This window comes from Sesamum indicum, linkage group LG1 (assembly GCF_000512975.1).
Source record: "Sesamum indicum cultivar Zhongzhi No. 13 linkage group LG1, S_indicum_v1.0, whole genome shotgun sequence".
Taxonomy (NCBI): Eukaryota; Viridiplantae; Streptophyta; class Magnoliopsida; order Lamiales; family Pedaliaceae; genus Sesamum; species Sesamum indicum.
Genome location: NC_026145.1, coordinates 13065902 through 13085273, shown reverse-complemented (window position 1 = coordinate 13085273; position 19372 = coordinate 13065902). Strand labels below are relative to the sequence as shown.

The following is a 19372-nucleotide window of genomic DNA, read 5'->3' as shown; positions in this document are numbered from 1 at the left end:
CCCTTCCTTTTTTTAAAAAATCTCTTTTGTATTATTTGTCAAATTAATTTGATGAAGAAAATATTGATAAATATCATTACATCATAGTTTATTTTATTTTTTTAAAAAAATAGGTTTGGTAAAGTAGGCATCATCCCAACACTGAAAAGTGCATAATAATTGATTAAAGAGGGTGAATGTATGTAGATTCAAATGCTTGACAGCTCACTTTTGGAATCTCCACTCTATGGATAATATATTCTTTGTGGTTGTTGCCATACTTTGCTCTAACTTGGGAACTTCAAAACAAACCTATATATGCATAATTAAGGTCAGTCAGGTGTAAATAAATCGAGTCGAGTTAATATTTAAAATTTAATTGAATCAAGTTCAAACGAATTTTAATTTAATTGACTACCAGCCAAATCCAAGTAATTTAACATTCTAAAGTTACTATTATCTTGTTTCGTTAATCAAATCGATTTTTAGTTCAAAAAATTATCAAATGAAAAATCAAGCCTGGTCTGTTAAGTTTAATGATCGAGCTCAAACGAGTTTTTTTATTAATAATTTTCAATAATTTGTTTTAGCACTAACTGAACACTTTGTCGAATCGAAATAACGTCTAAGTGCGAAAAGATGATATGCTCTATCATTTATAAAATTATAAGTACATCATTTAAAGTTGTAATTTTCATTTACATCGACCCCTCTCAACGGTACAAACTTATCCGAACACCCCATGTGGCAAGTTATGTCCGACACTCTTTTAATAGATGTACTTATAATTTTATAAAAAAATAATAAGTACTTGTATAATTAAATAAAACTTTAAAAAAAATATCAATATACTAATTAACTATTGGGAATTTCAACATAAGTGTAAATACTTTATTTTTTGAATGACCTAAAAGCAATGAAAAAAAATAATAATGGACATTATGATGACATGAAAGGTGCCTTACTCCACCAAGAAACAAGAGAAAATAAATATATCATTGGATATTTGAATTATTTATTTTCATGAAGTATTAGGTATGATAGTGACCAGTGGGGTCGGATTAATTAAATTAAGGGCATGGGGTTAATTAGTCTAATCAGTAGATGTAAGCACGTTATTGACGTGATTGAAACGTACAAATTAATTAAGGATTATTATATGGTATTATTTATTATCATTATTATTATTATTATGATCTATTTATTTTATTTTAATAATGAAAGAGATATCTCTTTGAAGTTTGAACCTATCAAAGTTGCCAAAATCAAAATTTGCAACCACAAAAAAGAAACTTCTCAAAAGAAAAAAAACAAAAAAAGAAAACCAACAACAAGAAATATTTATTGTCAACAAGGACTAAGTTAGAGGTAAGATATTTGGAATTCTATAGTAATTATGAATAATTATGCATATTTTATATTTAATTATCATATATTAATTGTTAATGATTGAAAAATATTGTCATATATTGTAACAGTAGTTATTGACTTTGACTATTGAATTATCGTTACTAAATATTTTTATGGAAAAAAAAATAACGTCGCAAAAATTTGAAAGATAAATAGTACAAATAAAAAAAAAAGAGAAATATTTGTCCTAAAATGTACTGGAATATGTAAAACTACTCGAGTTTGCGTCATATTTAATTTGATTAAAACTCATTCGAACTCAATTCAACTAATAATCTAAAAACACTCAAAGAAAATCTTTTAAGTGCGATAATAATTCAATCAAGTTTAAACGATAATGTACTGGCTTAGACTCGATAATAAAGATCAAATTCCATCCAAGTAAGTCACAAGGGTACAATTCTTCCCTCCTTCCCTCCCACACACCTTCAAATGATGGAAGGAATGTGAAAAGCATCACCATAGTTTTGATGATCTTTCTATGGTTTCCAGAGGATGGTTGTCTCAGCAATCATCGAGGTGACGACATAAGGATCCATGTTCGAAGCAGGCCTCCGATCCTCGAAATAGCCTTTGCCCTCCTTCTCTGTGTCCCTCCCGACCCTAATAGAGGCTCCACGGTTCGCCACGCCCTGTGAAGAAACAGCAATCCCGATCAGCAAGACAATAACAAGGTTTTAGGTGTCATGTTGTCGTTTTACAACAGAGATGCCGTCAGTAGTTACACTAACTCCAGGAAGAGGCCGTTCAAATTTAATTGCAACAATGTGAAAAAAGATGCTGATTTTCACCCTCGCTGTTCACATAATATGCTCGTTCGAAAGTATCATCACACACAAATGAATATGTTTATGGAAACGGAGATGATTGTTACCCATAAGAAAGTGTTGATATCAGCTGTTTCGTGTTTTCCAGTAAGACGGCGTTCGTTGCCTTCTCCGTAAGCAGCAATGTGGTGTTTGTGCCTCAGGCCGAGCTTTTCAATGGCCTTCTTGATGATCTCGTATCCTCCATCTTCTCTCATGGATTTGGTGCTAAACAATTTCAAAGGCAAATTGTTAGGAAGAATGTGACTACGGTGTCATGAAAAATAACGAGATTTCAAGCAAAAAAACAAAATGGGATTTCGGATCTGAACCTGTAGTTTGTATGAGCACCGGCACCATTCCAATCACCCTGACATAAGCAAGATTTATTACAACAATGAATTGACAGCAAGATCACAACCTCGAAGGGGGTTGAGAGAAAAGGGAAAAGCAATGTAAATAACAATTATGTAACCTGAATCGGCTTTGGGTCGAAAGAGACAACAACCCCTGCAATCTCCGTAATCCTCTGTCAAAACACAATGAACATGTGAGAAAAACTATGAAGAGGGTTCTTGTAATGAAACATTGCTCTATGTTTGGATGGAGTGGAAGTACCTCAAGAATGTAACGGGCCACCCAGAGCTGATCTCCGGCAGAGATTCCAACAGACGGCCCAACTTGGAATTCCCACTAAGCAACAGAAAATTATAGTTGAGACATAAAACTACAGTGTCCGATTCTACTATAACTACATTGGGATTCATCAAATTGAGTTTTCTTTGTAAGATACAATGTTTATACCTGACCAGGCATAACTTCCCCATTGATGCCACTAACATTGATGCCCGCATATAGACATGCTTTATAGTGAGCATCCACAATGTCGCGGCCAAAGGCCTTGTCAGCACCAATCCCACAGTAATATGGCCCCTGTAATAAACCAAGAATCAGACAACAAAAACAATCAGTTCCATCCTCAGACCAGGCTAAAGATCGCGACAAAGCAATAACTCAGCACGAAAACTCAAGAAGTTCAGACACTACACAATACCGCAAAAACATTGTTCAATTACCTGAGGTCCCGGGAACCCACCAACAGGCCAGCCAAGCGGCCACTTCACATCCTTCTGCAACAGAGTATACTCTTGCTCTATGCCGTACCTGCATATCAAGCCGTGTAGTGAAAATTCAAGTTCCCTTTCCAACAAAACTCAAGGAATGTAATCAAAATGGGAAGCAGAACATACCAGGGTTCCTCAGAAACAACCTCAGGATGGCTAAATATCTTGGCAGCATCATACCTCTTGTTTGTGGGAATAGGTTCTCCAGCTGGCGTGTAAGCATCACACATGACCTATGGAGAACACAAAAACCTCGAGTTGACCATGTTTTTTTTTTAAAAAAAACAAGGGTGAGACTGTTTATTAGCGAAAATTGATGCAAGATTAAGACAGAAATCTCTTACAAGTATGTGGTTTCCTCTCCTGAATGGATCGGGAAAAATTGCCTGAGGGCTGAGTTAGAACCAAGACAACAAGAATGTTCATGTATTGTTCTTTCATTTTTAACTTAAAACAAAAGTTATAGGAACAAGTATATTTAACATGAAGAGAGAGAAAGAGAGAGAGGTGGAGAAATGTCTCACTAGAGAATAACTTCACTGTCTTCACCAGGGGCTTGGCCTGTTGAAGAACCATCATAGTTCCACTTTGGAAGCTTTGAAGGATCAGAAACTGGAGCAGAGAGTGTCTGATATTCACAATAAAAACAAGGAATTTTACAGTGAAAATCTTGAAAAATTACCATGAAGAAACTGTTGTTTAGGAAAACTTACCCTGGCCTTGCTCCTGAGGTCCATCCCAGATCCACCAATCCTGACCATTGATGAAAAAACATGAATATGGGAAAAGTGTATCAAGTATCAACCATCAAAAATCAGAAAATTTTAAGAGATCATCAAAATTCAAGAAAAGTTGCTCAGAGCTAAGTAACAAAAACCCATTAAACTAAGCAGCAGAAGGTGGAAGATGAAATCAGCACAACTCCCAAAAACCTCCAAAGTTGTTGGAAATTAAATGGCAAAAGATTAGCAATACTTCATACCATTAAAAGGGAATATGAGTCATTCTTGAGTAAAAACACAATCCCTTAATTAAAAAAAGAAAAAGAACCCATAATAATGAATCAGCTGAAACCCAAAAGAAAAAGATCTCCACAGTTTAGGCCATTACAAAGAACAAGAACAGTAAACAGCCACTGATCAACACAGCCAACATACACAGAATCATGTTTGATGAAAAACAAGCAAAGCCCACCAACCAAAGAACTGAGAAACCACAAAAAAGGCATAAAATAAAAGGGGGCAAATGTTGAAAGAACTGACCATATGTACTCAGCAATGGTTTTCTCAGTAACATCAGAGAGGTTCAAGTTGATGAGATCATTTAGCAGAGACATCTTTCCTTCTTCCTAATGATGAACAGCAAACTCCAAAAACAGTTCTTTTTCAAGAACCCTTTTGTGTGTATATTTTGCAGTGATTATCAATCTCTGCAAGAGAAGTCTCTGTGTGTGTGTTACTATGGAGAGAAGTGAAGAGGCATTTTTATAGCCATTATGGCGTTGAAAAATATGGACTTGTGAATTGAAAAATATGGACATATTCAATATATATATATATATATATATATATATTAAAAATTTAATCTTTTAAAGAAATTCACAAGAGGTTGGTTAATGAATAGTATAATCAAAGAATCAACCATAATTTAAATTTCTCAGAAAAATCCCCTTTAACATTCACTCCATAAATTCCCAAAGGATCAAAATTATCAAAATATTCCTATTTTGAAGAGGAGAAATAAGGAAAAATGAGCACTATGTTTGTTTTCATTTCCAACTTATTTTCGAGGCAAATCAAAACATACCCAATGTTTGTCATCATTCAAAAACACCTAAATAAGGTGTTTTTAACTGTTTTAGCATAAAAACATACATATATATACACACATATATACATAAATATATATAAAAAATGCATGATTTGACAATGAATAGTAATTTTTGCCTCCCAAAATACAACATTAAACATATAATACTTATTTTAAATTATCTCCAAAGACATGATTTGACAATGAATAGTAATTTTTGTCTCCCAAAACACAACATTAAATATATAATACTTATTTTAAATTATCTCCAAAAACAAATCCAAACATACATACTATCTCTAACACACACTTATTTATCTTTGTTTTTATCTCTCTATTTCCACAAAATACAACAAAACACTCAAAAAACGAGTCCAAACATTATGGAGGGTTTCCCACATGGAGAAGAATCAGGAACAAGATTCCGAGTTCTAGAGAAAGAATCTGTGGGAATCTTGTTGGGTTTGTGGAAATTTGACTCAGTCCAATGAATCTGACTAGGATTCATGATGGAATAAATTCCCTCTTAAATATGATGATGATGATGATGATGAAATACTCTTTTTTATTTTTGGTATATGTCAAATTCACCACCCCTATGCCTATTTCCAAGCAAAAACAATATCCATAATTATGCAATATTGTTATTATTTATAATTTCAAACTATTTATTTAAAAATAAGGTTTTAATACATTATTATATTATCTATACCACATCTAGTCAACTATATACTCATATTCGTAAGATTCGAAATTCATAAATCTTTAATTATAAGACCTCCACCTCACCAGTCAGCACCCAAGCAAGGATTTATTAATATAACTTTGGACTATTAAGGATCTTTAGAGTGTATATATCAAAATTTTATAGTGAAAATTCGCAAATATAAAGAAGGTAGAAACCAATAATTTTGCAACATCATTAAAAGTTATCATCCTCTAAATGTAAAGGGATTTATTTATACAGACTTGACAGCAAATTAAACAAATATGATAAATTTACATATTTGCTCATACTCTTAATTGTCCCATCAATTTTAACTTTCTTAATCTAATCCAATGATTTTAATAAATTTTGTATGTCAATTAAAATTTCAATTAATAGCTATATTATTTATTATCAGTCTAACAAAATTTGACCTTACTATTTTTGGTGTGTTTCAATTGTAATAATTGAATATGACCCCGCTAAAGAAATACAATCACAAGTAATTTTTTTATTTTAATTTTCTTCTATCTTCATATTTTGTTCGGATTTTTTTTTTTTTTAGAAATGATAATTACATCAAAGTGTCAATAATCTGAATGATTGCATAATACATTAGTTGTAAGAATTATAAAATTTCACGTTGAGATAAATACCCACACATTCGATGGAACTCAAATTCATGATTTTGAATTTATTCATAGGACCTCAATCATAACCACTAGGCTAAGACATCATTGATTATTCGGCTTTTCTTCACTCTTATTAAGGATTTTTAATATATTTGAAATAGTTCACAAAGAAATCTTAGTTTAACTTGAAATTTTAAGAAATCTATGTGAATATTAATTAATAATGTAATAATTTTCAGTGTCATCATTCCATAACCCAAAAGCCAAGTATTCTTGTTGGTAGTATATATCCTATTTATTTCCTTTGCTCCTGAAACTATATTCAAAAATAATAATTTTTAATGACTCCATATTTAAAAAAAATAAAAATTATTAGTATTTTACAAAATATAATCCAAAATAAAATTTAAGAAATTTAAAATTTTTTAATTTCTAATATGAAATTATCTAAATTAATAAATAAAAAAATATTATTAATTAAAATTTTATATATTTAAATTCGTGAATCCAAATAGAATGTGATTAATTTGTTCTCGTGGAGATGCTCATAGAGTCACTAACGACTATGTGTCGTTGATTTTATCGATCGATGTCAAGGTTTTAGGGCATTATTATGTACGTAAGGTGAGCATGGGAAGCTGAGACTTAGTAAATGATGCTCACAATGTGGAAAACTAGACAAATGCAATGCTCCAAATACTAATGCATATGGTGCTAAATTAATTAAACTATAATTGATTGAAATTTTTAATATTTTTCCGGTTGGATTTAGCTCATTCTATTAGTTTTTGTTAGATTTTTATCTATTTTTTTATGGTGAATTGTCCAAATGCTCTTCTGGACTAAAATTATAATTTGATTTATTTTTAAATTTTTTTTTATAAATTTTTCAGATTTTTTCATCCAAAATTTTTTTATTTTTGTTAAAAAAAAAATACAGTAAAGGTATAATTGATAATTTCATACCTTCATACAAGGATTACATAATTTTATCAAATATCGGAGGGAGAGAGGAGGAGTCATTTATAATGTTTCAAACAATGAGGGGGTATTTATAATTATGCTAAATCTTGGGGAAGGTTGTAATTTACTCTAAAATTATATATATTAATCTTTGTCTATGACCAAACTATCTTTATGAATTCATTTTTTTTTTTCTAGTATCAGCAAATTTGATGACTTTAAACTAACATAGGAATCTATTTATTAGATAAAAAACGTTAATAGCACCAAATGTAAATTTTAAACAACAAAAGTTATGTGTAATTACACCAAACTTTATAGGTAGAGGTGTAATTTAATCAGTATACATGAGTAGAATAAGGATAATTGGTGTTGTTACGTGTAACTTTGTGGTCTAAAAAATTATATTTGGTGCTATTGATGTGTGTTTTTATTTAATAAATAGATCCATATGTTTGTCTAAAATCATCAAATTTGCTGATATTAGAAAAAAAATTAAATAAATTCATAAGGATAGTTTGGTAATAGATAAAGTTTAATATATATAATTTTAGAGTAAATTATAACAACCTCTCATGAGAATTTGCATAATTATGAATATCCCTTATTGTTTAAAAAATTACAAATACCCTCCATGATATTTGATGAAATTATGTAATTTTTGAACAGATGTATGAAATTATCAACTTTATTTTTATAGTATTTTTTTATTTTTTAAATTAAAACTTATAAAAAATCAAATGGGGTGAATAGAAAAATTTTAAAAATTATAAAAAAATTACCCACTTAGTTCATAAAAAATAAATAAATTATAATTTTTAATACACAAGGATATTTTGATTAGTTCATCACTAATGAAATAGGCTAATTGTTAAACGTCCGTTAAAATTAAAAAATATTGATAATTTTTCAAACAACTAAAGATTGACAATTATACAAAACCTCAACGAAGGCCATTGTAATTTACCAATGATTTTGTCGATAAGTTACAAAAATTGATGAAAGGAAAATTATAATTTTTCATTAAAATAAATTGAATTTAAAGAATTGAAAAAAAACAATAAATTAAAAATAGTTTTAAAAAAAATTGATACACACTTCACTTAAACTGGGCCGTGGGAAACACCGCCTGACGCAAACAGTTGAATTTTTTTGTATTCCTTTTTCTTCCCGCCGCCGCCGCCATGAAATCAGTGGCGGAGAAGCTGCGAATGTTCCACCGGAAGCTGTCCCTTAATTTATCCTCTCCTTCAGTAGCAATTAGAAATTTCCAGATCTCTACAACCGCTGCTACTGAGAGCAGCGCCGGCCTTACGGAAGAAGAAGTGAAACAGATCAACGCCGTCGTTCCCCGCCTATGCTCCTCAAACCACCTCAAAGAAGCCATTCAACTCATGTCCGCCGCCCTTTCCACGGCGAACCCACCTCTCAATGCTCTCCCGCTATCCATTCTCATCAACAGGCTCGCTCTCGAACCCGATCTCACCCACCACATGCACTTACTCAACGCCCTCAAATTCAATCCCAACACTGGAAATCCCTTCGTGTTAATACCCATAGCTAAAATGTTCGTCTCATCCTTCTTCGAGAGGGGTCACCCCAAGAAAGCTGTGAAGATGTTCCAGTGGGTTTCGAGGCCCGATTTTCCTGGTGGGGTGGCCGACGATTCGGGTTTTTATGCTGTTTTAATTGATGGATTTTGCAAGAGCGGTATGATTTTTGATGCTCTTCGTGTTTTGAGGTTGATGGCGAGTGAGAATCTGGTGGTTGGGAATGACGTTAGAATGTGGGTGTACAGGGGTTTGTTGAGGGAGGCTAGGGTTAGGGAAGCATTGGAACTGAATGCAGCATTGGATTGTTGTGCTTTAGGGAGTGATGATGGTGCTTTTGGTTCCAAGGAGGTGGTGGATTTGTTGGACCGGATGATTGCTAGTTGGGTCGAGTAGAAAACGGGGTAATCTTTATTTCCTTTGATCTTGTTTGTGCTCTCGTTCTTCATTCTTTCCTTTTTCTATCTGTACTGAATGCTGTTTGCACTGATGACACTTGTAAAATAGACTTAAACATTGTCAATAACTGATAGAGTGAATCTGAATGAACTGAAAATCTTGACTGGTGATTATTTGATGATTATTAGAAGAGTTTATGCTGTATAGTTTGTGGTGAAGGCAAATGCCTGTGCGGGCCTTTTGCTTCTTGCAGCTAAATATTACTCAGTTGGAGTAATTGATGCTTGATAATCGTAGAATTTGCTGAATTTTTGCTAGAAACTCTAAACAAATTCGTGCATTGTGAAAGCTTTGTTGATAACTCCACATTAGCACAATACACATATATCTTTTTCTGTGGATGTAGCTTAACCCTCACCCCTTCTTGCACTCAGTGCATATAAGTATTTTACAGGAAGCTATAACGTTAATTCTGAATACTACTTGCATTTCAATTTAATTTGAATGTTGAGTACAAAATAGAAATGTGATAATGGTGTAGCTTTTGTTATTGCATTATGTACTTCCGATCAGCTGCATATGTGTGTCTATATTCAGCAGACCTCAAATACAAAGATTAATCTCCCATTTTATTCATACTCTAGTTGTCTGCTTCCCATCCATCTTGTACAAGAATGTAAGCCTATTCCAAACCTGGAACCTCACATTGTTAATCTGAACATGCAAGTACATATGAACACGCATTTGATAGTTCAACAACGAAGCGACCTCCCTAGATATTGGTTTAAATGTTTGGTCCTTTCTGGATCATTTTCTAAATAAGCTGAAGCTTGTATCTTCAACTATCCGAAGCAAGAGAGAGAATGTGTATTGTTGGCTTGCACTTGAAGCTGCAGTAGATAAGCTATTTTGTGCTTTTTGTTTGCAGGTATAATTGCATCTGAAGTTATCTACAGAGAACGGACATCCCCAGGCATTGGGGTATATATCAAGAATGGATGTCTTATTTTCTACTCATGTATACTGATGCTTTGGAAACGTGTTCCTATTTCAAAGTTATAAGAACTAATGGAGGCATCACAATAATGGTCATCAGACTATTATGAAGTTGTTGCTTGCTTGTCGTCTTCTGTTGATGTAACTCGAGTCAAGCAGGCGGATATTTACTGGATGAGAACTTTTGAGTTGGAGAGCGGCCTATAACTTTGTGGTTTGAAGACTCAAGCAGCTTGCCTAGCGGAACAATTACCGGACAGAGCATCTGCAAGTGAGGCAATGATCCAGGAGATGGGATGGCATACAATTTTGACTCGTTACTGAGCATTAGATTATAAAGGGTGGACTACAGAAAAGCCCTCTGCGATTATGTAATTGCTAGTGCAAGATGATACTGAGGATGTGTGGCATTATAGCCTTCACTTAAAGCAGTTCTTTGCCATGAAATTGTAGCTGTATTTAGAGAGTTGAGGTTTATTTGGTATGAAATTAGTGTTTGTTTTGTTTGAATCCCAAAAATGAGGTTTGATTTGGATTTTTTTAATCACAAATGATATTACATATTCTCCTCATTTAATACATACATATTTTGTGTGTCACTTTTTTTTTTCTTAAATAAAATTAATGACGCCATTTTTGTATATATCACGTGTAACATTAAATTAAATGGAAGATACAATATGATCTGGAATTCAAATTCAATGCAGGGGTTGGGGGAATAATTGTATAAATGAATTCACATCTTTTTCCTTCCAAGTTCAATTTTGTTATGAGAATAAGTTTGAAAGGAGCCAAAAGTAAATAAATAATATCATCTTTATATAGGTAAATTATATTAAATGGAAAAAAAACAATAAAAAATGAAATACAAAGTTTGGATAGGATTTGCAGTTGATAGAGTGAATATTCACCACATGTATGTGGCCTTTCCTGATTCTTGACTTATTCAGACAACATAGACTCATTGCTGCCTGCATTTGCCCTTTTTACTTCCCAACAAACATAAACATAAACCCCTTTTAGTTCCATCCTGCTCATCATCTACAAGTCTTCAGACACCACTACTGCTCAAGCTAATTTGTTCATTAATTTGGCTTTAGATGGCTTCTGTATCGTCAGCTACTTGTCTTAGTTTTAGGACATCGATTGGACTCCCTGTCCGGATCCACAACCAGGTAACGATTCTACGTATGTTTCTCTCTATGCCTATATTTATGTCTAGCTTAAATATATTTTTCGTCCCATAACTTACACGTTTATTGTCTTTGTCTAATAATTTTTTAGAGTAGTATTTTGGTCCTATATTTTTTTAATTTTCAAGATTTCAGTCATTTTTCGGCTGGAGTTCAACCTCGGAAAAATGTATGTGCATTTCACTTGACACCAACTTTCCTATTAGCTCATTTTTGTATGCATTTTTATTCTTTAATTTTTTAAGATAATATTTTGGTCTTGCATCTTTTTAATTTTCGCAATTTCAATTCTTTTATTTGTTGGAGTTTACCCTTCTCGATAGTGGAGGTGAACTTTTGAGGGAAAAAAGGGACTAAAATCTCGAAAAATGAAAAGATGCATGATTCGAAATGCTACTCTAAAAAATTAAAGGATGAAAATGCCAAATAACCTGAATTACAGGACCAAAAAATGCATTTAATCCTTTATTTTTAAATAATTTTTGTTTTTATTTCTTTTTTATCTGTTCAGTTGGATTGTTATCTTGGAGCATGCATGCATGCTTGTCAAAAGCTAATTTATTTTCTTGAGATTTAATGATGTTAATTAGGCGATAATTAGTTCTCTTCTTTGTTTCTTTCTTTTTTTTTTCCCCTCAAAGTGAAATATGCTGCGATGAGCTGTTTTAACTCTTAATCATACTTACTAATAGTGTTCCCGTGTCAGATGAGTATCAGTATGTCTGATGATGTTAGATTATGATGCATGGACATGATATGATACGTACGTTGTGAGACGTAATTCATTATAGTTTTAGAATACGAGAAGGCTATTCTATAAATTTTATACATGAGATATATATATATATATATAAGTATGCATATGCACATATACATATATGTATGCATGCTATTAGTAAATAATTTATAAAATTATAAATACAACTACAATGAGAAATATAAAAATGATACGAACTTTATACACGTGGCATATATATACATAAAATGCAATAGAAAATCTGAACTGCTTGATGATGCAGAAAATCAGCAAGGGTTTAGTAGTGGTGTCATTAGGCTGGACGAAAACCAGAAATTTCCCTTCTTCCAGAACGTCTCGTCTCCAAATTTGTGCCGTAAGTTATGCATACATAACTTAAATTCATGCTATATTCGATGTTTTCAGTACTACAACTGTACGAATGATAGTCACATATCCCTAATTTTTACAAAAATAAGGTATGTGTCGATCATTTAACTATCGGACCAGATGTAACATCTGCAAGACCTCATACATATTTGTCTTGAACATCATTGTTTCACCTTTTGTTCACGTTTGATTGAATGTTTGAGTGTCCATTCGCAGGCAAAGGCAGAGACAGTGGAGAAAGTGAGTGAAATAGTGAGGAAGCAGTTGGCTCTGTCTCCCGAGACTCAACTCACCCCTCAGACTAAATTCTCTGAACTTGGCGCTGATTCCCTTGACACTGTAAGACCGATACCTCGACTCTTTCTTAATCCTTTTTTTAGTTTTCTTTTTCTTTTTAAAACAAAATACATTGATTTGAAATTATCCAACATACTATTACAATATTCGATACGCAATACATTAATATTTTTTTAACTCTTCAATGGAATCCCGACAATTTCCCATTTATCTTAGAAAGAAAAAAAAAATCAACCTCATGATTCCTTGAAAAGACTAATACAATCTTTTATTATAAATTGATGTTGCATTTTGTATTGTACTTTATATATACACGTGAGCGTATAAAATTCATACTACCTATAAATGATAAAATATGCATATGTTAAGTGCGGTAGAATAAAGCGTTAGGCTGAGTTGGGCTGCATCAGAACTAATAAGCTTGTGATGTGATTGATGGTGCAGGTAGAGATAGTCATGGGGCTGGAGGAAGAATTCAACATCAATGTGGAAGAAGAGAACTCCGAGAACATAACTACTATTCAAGAAGCAGCTGATTTGATCGAAAAACTCGTTGAGAAAAAAAATTAATTTTAGATTGGCGTAAAGAAAAATTAGGCATTTGAGCTTTATAATGTGAGGATAGTGTGATTTTATTTTATTTTTTCCTAGAAAAACCTTAAATAGGTTTATTTATTAGATGAAATATTCATTTATCCGGTGCTTGGAATTTTTTTTCTTTGATGAAGTTTGCTTATGCATTTAATTGATTCAGGAAAAATACTTTTGAGAATTTTTGAGTAAAATGCGTGTTCGAATTTTAACATGTTTGTGGTAATGAATTTATGTTTAATGTAATGAAGCAGAAGCATAGGAATATGTTGATCTTTTAAAGCAGATTTGTGATAATGGAGGTTGATATGAGCTTGGAAGCTTATAAAATAGAAGTTCTTTTTGTCAAATAAATGAATGGTGTTGTTATGGACTAGTTTACCTCAACCAAGTATGGATTACAAGGTTGTCTGTTTTTCTTTGATGAGGAATGAGGGATGATTCTGTTCCAATTTTCTTATTTATAAATGTGAAATTGCAGAAAGAAACCAAGTAGGAGAGAGAGAGAGAGGAAAATGAAAACGCCGTTGCCGGGGATCGAACCCGGGTCACCCGCGTGACAGGCGGGAATACTCACCACTATACTACAACGACTTCTTGTTGACAAATTGATATTTATATTTAGTATTTTCTTGAAAATGTCCAACCCATCAGGAAACTGTGGCAAAATTGTAAAAGTAATTGTTTCGGATTTAAAATTTGGAAAAAGATAATTTAATATGTTTTAAAGGGAAAAGCGTAAAAAATATAATGTCAAATTTGAGACGGAAAACAAAAGGAAAACACTTTTAATTATTATTTCTTTAAATCACAATAGCAAAAAGCTATTAAATCAAGAAAAAAAGAACGCCGTTGCCGGGGATCGAACCCGGGTCGCCCGCGTGACAGGCGGGAATACTCACCACTATACTACGACTAGCCGTTGATGATGCCACAACGGAGGCTCTCTTACCCTTTGGTTCTCATCCGATGTTGTCGGGACTGACACTATCAGCCTCCACGCCGACAAGGATCACATCCCTTGTCGCCGGCAGAAGAAGATGGCGTTTGATACGGCAATGCCCTACGCTATCCTCAACAATACGACCTGCCGTTCCGAAAACGTACTAATGCTTGTATTTCAGTTGCCCCAAGAATGGCAGCAATGCGTATTCTCTGGAAATCGTGCTAGTTCCCTTCTATGTTTGAAGAAGAGTCAGGTAAGAAGTAAACTGGAAATGGAGATGAGATGTTCATATAGTTTTACCCTTCTGTTGTAAATGTCAGGTTACTGACATAATCGCCAAATACACAAACTATAAGCCATTTCTGAAAAACATTTTATCTCCACCAAATAAATGAAACAAGAATAAAACACCACCGACTTACCATTACATTAACACAAGTTTCTGCAAGTGTAATAATTCCTCCCTAATAACAGACTACAATGTGCATATATAGTTTCCAGTGTAGATTATATAATCCAGTGGCAATGTGTTCGTGACGGAACCCGTAAATCTTGACTGGGCGTTTGGAGAGGGAGATTTCGCAGCCGGGTTAAAAGGCACAAACGCACAAACGACATTGCCGTCACTTTGAAACAAACGGCTACACAGATCTACACCACCACTGGTTCAGGGGACGGTTCTGGAGGAGCACCGCTGCTGCCATTCAGAACTATCACGTTGCCGTCAGAATCAACATCGACAATGACTGAATCGCCTTCCTTGATTTCACGGGCAAGCATCTTCTCAGCCATGCTATCCTCCAAGAGTCTCATGATAGCTCGTCTGAGTGGTCTGGCTCCGTAGCTCGGATTATATCCTTCTTCAACAACTCTGTCTCTGAACCTTTCCGTCACCTGGAGTTCAATATCCTTCGATTTCAGTCTCTCAAAGACCTCTTTGAGCATAATGTCTGCTATCTCCTTCACCTCCAGCTTGGTGAGCTGCCGGAATACAATCATCTCGTCCAATCTATTCAAGAACTCGGGCCTGAAATACTGTTTCAGCTCCTCCGTCACCAAGCTCTTGATCCGGTTATAACTGCTGTCCTTCTCGTCATAATCCAGGTCAAAACCTATACGACGGCCTCCCTTCTCGATCACACTACTTCCGACATTTGATGTCATGATCAGAAGTGTGTTCTTGAAGTCCACTGTTCTACCTTTGCTGTCTGTCAACCTTCCATCTTCCAGAATTTGAAGCATCATGTTGAAGACATCAGGATGGGCCTTCTCAATCTCATCGAAAAGAACAACAGTATAAGGACGTCGTCGGACGGCCTCAGTCAGCTGTCCGCCTTCAGTATAACCAACATAACCTGGAGGTGATCCAATTAGCTTCGAAACAGTGTGTCTCTCCATGAACTCACTCATATCGAGTCGGATCATGGCTTCTTCAGATCCAAAGTAGTATGCAGCCAGTGCTTTTGCTAGTTCTGATTTCCCCACACCAGTTGGACCAGAAAAGATGAAGCTAGCAATAGGCCGGTTGGGATTCTTAAGCCCAACACGGGCACGTCGGATAGCACGACTAATGGCTTTGACGGCTTCATCCTGCCCAATGACCCTCCTGTGAAGAGTCTCCTCCATCTTGAGGAGACGATCGGATTCATCAGTCGACACCTTCTCCACTGGAATGCCCGTCCAAGAAGAAACGATATGCTGAATGTCGACTTCTGTGACAAGGGGACCTCCATCCCCTGCTTCACTTTCTGCCTTGGTCATCTCCTTGTTTTTGTCTATAAGAGCAGATATCTGTGCCTTAAGATCCATTTCTCTATCACGTAGTTCCCCAGCCTACAAATTTATTAAAATCATTACAGTTAGTCTCAAATTTAAACTAGCTAAGACCATCACATTGGCATAATTATCATAATTCATGAAGATGTTGCTAACCTTCTCAAAGTCTTGACTTCGAACGGCTTCATTCTTCTCCTTTGTTATCTGCCTGAGCTCTTTCTCAAGTTCTCTGGCTTCCTCAGGGAGCTGTAAAGGACATACGCACCATTATAGATATCACCGGAAAATGACTGCGTCCAGTTCTAAGAGATGAACCTACCTGTGCATGACGAAGTCGAACTCGGGACCCAGCTTCATCAATCAAGTCAATTGCTTTATCGGGCAAGAAACGATCACTGAAACATTGCAAAATAGTATTACGGGGCAACATGTTGATGCTCAGTGTGTCTATATGTAGGCTCGCAAAAGACTAATGACATCCATGAATAGCAGGAAGATTACACCTAAAAAAAACAATTACCTAGGGCCTTAAAAACTACAAACTAAAACAAGCCTATAAGCCATCTTTTTACTGTAGGACCAAGTAGGAACATGTACGGATAAATCATTGCAGAACTAGTTACCTAATGTACTGATAGGACAACTGTGCAGCGGCAACTAGGGCTTCATCAGTGTAACGAAGCTTGTGGTGAATCTCATATCGTTCTCGAAGCCCTTTAAGAATCTGAATAGTTTCATCCACAGTGGGTTCAGGGACCTTAACAGGTTGAAACCTTCTTTCCAGTGCTGGATCCTTCTCAATGTGCTTTCGGTACTCATCCAGTGTGGTTGCCCCAATACACTGCAAGTACATCATATTCAGAATACCACAGACATGAAAAATTACAGAACAGTGAAATGACATCTTAAAGATATGGGTATAACAAGGCATCTCCTATAAATGCAATTGCATAATAACCAGATTAGAATTAAATCTTGAAGCTACAACCATTTTGAGAAACTCTGCTATGATTTTGGTGAGGCAAAGCTTGGGTGTATCACTGGGAACGTGGAAAAGAGAACAGAGACGAGGAAGATGAGGTTGACAGACATCACAGAGGCAAAAGATTGTGTTACTTTGCTTCAGATTCTATGTCTTATCAATATTTTAAAAGTGTGATTAGCAGATGATGTAACACAATGCACCTATTCACATTTCACGGCTTATATATCTTTAGCTAACCTGTAGTTCACCCCGAGCTAAAGCAGGCTTCAAGATGTTTGCAGCGTCAATTGCCCCTTCTGCAGCTCCTGCTCCAATCAATGTGTGCACCTCATCAATGAAGAGTATAATTTCATCACTTTGCTTAATTTCCTCCATCAGCTTCTTCAATCTTTCTTCAAATTCACCACGATACTTTGTTCCAGCAACGAGAAGACCCATATCCAAAGTTATAACCTGAAATAATCCAAAAGAAACATTTACAACTGACGAAAAGCCTCAGCAGAAAAACTGAGCAGCAATCTGCTATACGAAGATGGCAATGCCAGTGTAACAGCAGCATTCAACTTGAAACATAAAAATGACAAACGATTAAAAAGCAAAAGACCAACTACACATGCTCGCATATGTTGTCTATTTTCTAAATCAGCTTTACTGAACCACTTACAGAAAAGAACAATTAGTATCAGCAAGTATATATGGTTCTTATTCTTCAAAATGTTCAGCCTAACTCCAACATATGTTATACACAAATCCTAGTTTCAGTTATGTAGATATCTCCACATCTGACCTCTTTCTAGGTTAATAATTCTGCACTCCACATGTTCTGAAGGAATAAATTAGCTACCAGTCAAGCATTTCCAATCTCTCTAGTCATAAAGGCTGTCATTACTAGCTAACCTTTTTCCCCTCAATCGTCTCTGGAACATCCCCATTGGCTATTCTCTGAGCAAGACCCTCTGCAATGGCTGTTTTCCCCACACCAGGTTCTCCAATCAGACAAGGATTATTTTTAGTGCGTCGTCCCAAAATTTGAGTGACACGTTCAATCTGGTCCTGCCTCCCAACAACAGGGTCTAGCTTACCCTAAAAAAATATAAAGATGACCAGCTTGGATCAGATCTCAGTAATAACTTAACATCAGAAATAGGAGTTGAGAAATTTACCTCCTCTGCTAGCTTGGTCAAATTGGTACCATACTCCTCTAATGTAGGCATCTTGTTACCTGAGGTTCCACCTCCAACACCAGCACCAACAGCCTCTGCACTCTCACCCACCATTCTAATAACCTACTTGCCCAACAGACTTCCCTCGGTCAGAGAGTAATAATAAAATACGTAAACAGAAGATATAGAGATAGTGATACTGACCTGAGTTCGAATATTACTGGGGTCAGCACCTAAATTCTCAAGGACACGTGCTGCCACACCTTCACCCTCACGCAGCAATCCCAGCAGCAAGTGCTCCGAACCTATGTAATTGTGACCTGAAGCAACAGGAATTGCCAACATCTAAACTCAGATAAACCAAACTACACAAGGCCATACAAAGAATGCATCTTTTTCACAATCCAAAATTGAAGTGAAAACAACATCTTCCAGTGTTGTTTCTACAGTTATAGGCATGAAGAGAGGCTGTGAGAAAATAAATAAAATAAAACTAAGACGTAGAAACTAGTGATTCAGTCAAATCCCAATCAGCAACCAAGAAAAAAGAAGTAAATCCACCAGTAAGTCACCAAGGCAATTTTAATAACATAATCTTGAAAAAGAACCCACAAGAAGAAACTGTAAAACAATTTACCAAGCTGACGGGCTTCCTCTAGTGAGAGTTCTAAAACACGTTTTGCACGAGGAGTAAAAGGTATCTCCACGGCAACAAATCCACTACCACGTCCAATTATTTTCTCCACCTCTACTCGGGCATCTTTGAGATTTATACCCATGGACTTGAGGACCTTAGCAGCAATGCCAGTGCCCTCGCCAATAAGCCCCAGCAGGATCTGCTCAGTTCCAACAAAATTATGGCCAAGCCGTCTTGCCTCCTCTTGTGCAAGCATAATGACTTTTATTGCTTTTGAACCCCTC

The 19372-nt window shown here is 35.1% G+C and overlaps 4 protein-coding genes and 1 non-coding gene across 6 annotated transcripts; 2 read left to right on the top strand and 3 right to left on the bottom strand.

Moving 5' to 3' along the window:
* On the bottom strand, positions 1595–4804 carry LOC105165713 (glutamine synthetase cytosolic isozyme 2). Its single transcript, XM_011084818.2, has 12 exons — positions 4582–4804; positions 4033–4072; positions 3844–3947; positions 3664–3712; positions 3446–3552; positions 3272–3359; positions 3000–3128; positions 2814–2888; positions 2671–2724; positions 2528–2565; positions 2264–2423; positions 1595–2021 (listed from the first exon to the last, which is right to left on the bottom strand). The coding sequence occupies exons 1-12, from the start codon at positions 4653–4655 to the stop codon at positions 1869–1871; spliced, it is 1071 nt and encodes a 356-aa protein (XP_011083120.1). The 5' UTR covers positions 4656–4804; the 3' UTR covers positions 1595–1868.
* On the top strand, positions 8545–10917 carry LOC105165705 (pentatricopeptide repeat-containing protein At1g12775, mitochondrial-like). Its single transcript, XM_011084807.2, has 2 exons — positions 8545–9383; positions 10307–10917. Exon 1 carries the CDS (start codon positions 8614–8616, stop codon positions 9373–9375), a length of 762 nt encoding a protein of 253 aa, XP_011083109.1. The 5' UTR covers positions 8545–8613; the 3' UTR covers positions 9376–9383; positions 10307–10917.
* On the top strand, positions 11335–13685 carry LOC105165692 (acyl carrier protein 4, chloroplastic). Of its 2 annotated transcripts, XM_011084786.2 has the most exons (4): positions 11336–11549; positions 12587–12679; positions 12910–13032; positions 13435–13685. In XM_011084786.2, the coding sequence occupies exons 1-4, from the start codon at positions 11475–11477 to the stop codon at positions 13558–13560; spliced, it is 417 nt and encodes a 138-aa protein (XP_011083088.1). In that variant the 5' UTR covers positions 11336–11474; the 3' UTR covers positions 13561–13685. The 2 variants fall into 2 exon arrangements, with proteins under 2 accessions (XP_011083097.1, XP_011083088.1); XM_011084795.2 differs by lacking the exon at positions 12587–12679 and having other exon boundaries at positions 11335–11549.
* TRNAD-GUC lies at positions 14104–14175 on the bottom strand. The gene has a single exon. It is a non-coding gene; the product is annotated as a tRNA-Asp (tRNA).
* Positions 14811–19366, bottom strand: LOC105165684 (ATP-dependent Clp protease ATP-binding subunit ClpA homolog CD4B, chloroplastic). Its single transcript, XM_020696622.1, has 9 exons — positions 19089–19366; positions 18656–18771; positions 18452–18574; positions 18186–18371; positions 17526–17741; positions 16927–17144; positions 16623–16698; positions 16460–16549; positions 14811–16360 (listed from the first exon to the last, which is right to left on the bottom strand). The coding sequence occupies exons 1-9, from the start codon at positions 19342–19344 to the stop codon at positions 15179–15181; spliced, it is 2463 nt and encodes an 820-aa protein (XP_020552281.1). The 5' UTR covers positions 19345–19366; the 3' UTR covers positions 14811–15178.

Excerpts from the sequence above, each read along its gene's own strand:
- LOC105165713 (XM_011084818.2), bottom strand. The coding sequence starts at position 4,655 with ATGTCTCTGCTAAATGATCTCATCAACTTGAACCTCTCTGATGTTACT. Across the intron at positions 3,553-3,663 it reads GGAGAGGAAACCACATACTT|GTCATGTGTGATGCTTACAC; the intron begins GTAAGAGATTTC and ends TGTTCTCCATAG. Across the intron at positions 2,424-2,527 it reads GGTGCTCATACAAACTACAG|CACCAAATCCATGAGAGAAG; the intron begins GTTCAGATCCGA and ends GAAATTGTTTAG.
- LOC105165684 (XM_020696622.1), bottom strand. The coding sequence starts at position 19,344 with ATGCTTGCACAAGAGGAGGCAAGACGGCTTGGCCATAATTTTGTTGGA. Across the intron at positions 18,772-19,088 it reads AGAGGAAGCCCGTCAGCTTG|GTCACAATTACATAGGTTCG; the intron begins GTAAATTGTTTT and ends CTGTTGCTTCAG. Across the intron at positions 16,550-16,622 it reads TTCGACTTCGTCATGCACAG|CTCCCTGAGGAAGCCAGAGA; the intron begins GTAGGTTCATCT and ends TGTCCTTTACAG.
- LOC105165705 (XM_011084807.2), top strand. The coding sequence starts at position 8,614 with ATGAAATCAGTGGCGGAGAAGCTGCGAATGTTCCACCGGAAGCTGTCC.
- LOC105165692 (XM_011084786.2), top strand. The coding sequence starts at position 11,475 with ATGGCTTCTGTATCGTCAGCTACTTGTCTTAGTTTTAGGACATCGATT. Across the intron at positions 12,680-12,909 it reads CTCGTCTCCAAATTTGTGCC|GCAAAGGCAGAGACAGTGGA; the intron begins GTAAGTTATGCA and ends GTCCATTCGCAG. Across the intron at positions 13,033-13,434 it reads GCGCTGATTCCCTTGACACT|GTAGAGATAGTCATGGGGCT; the intron begins GTAAGACCGATA and ends TTGATGGTGCAG.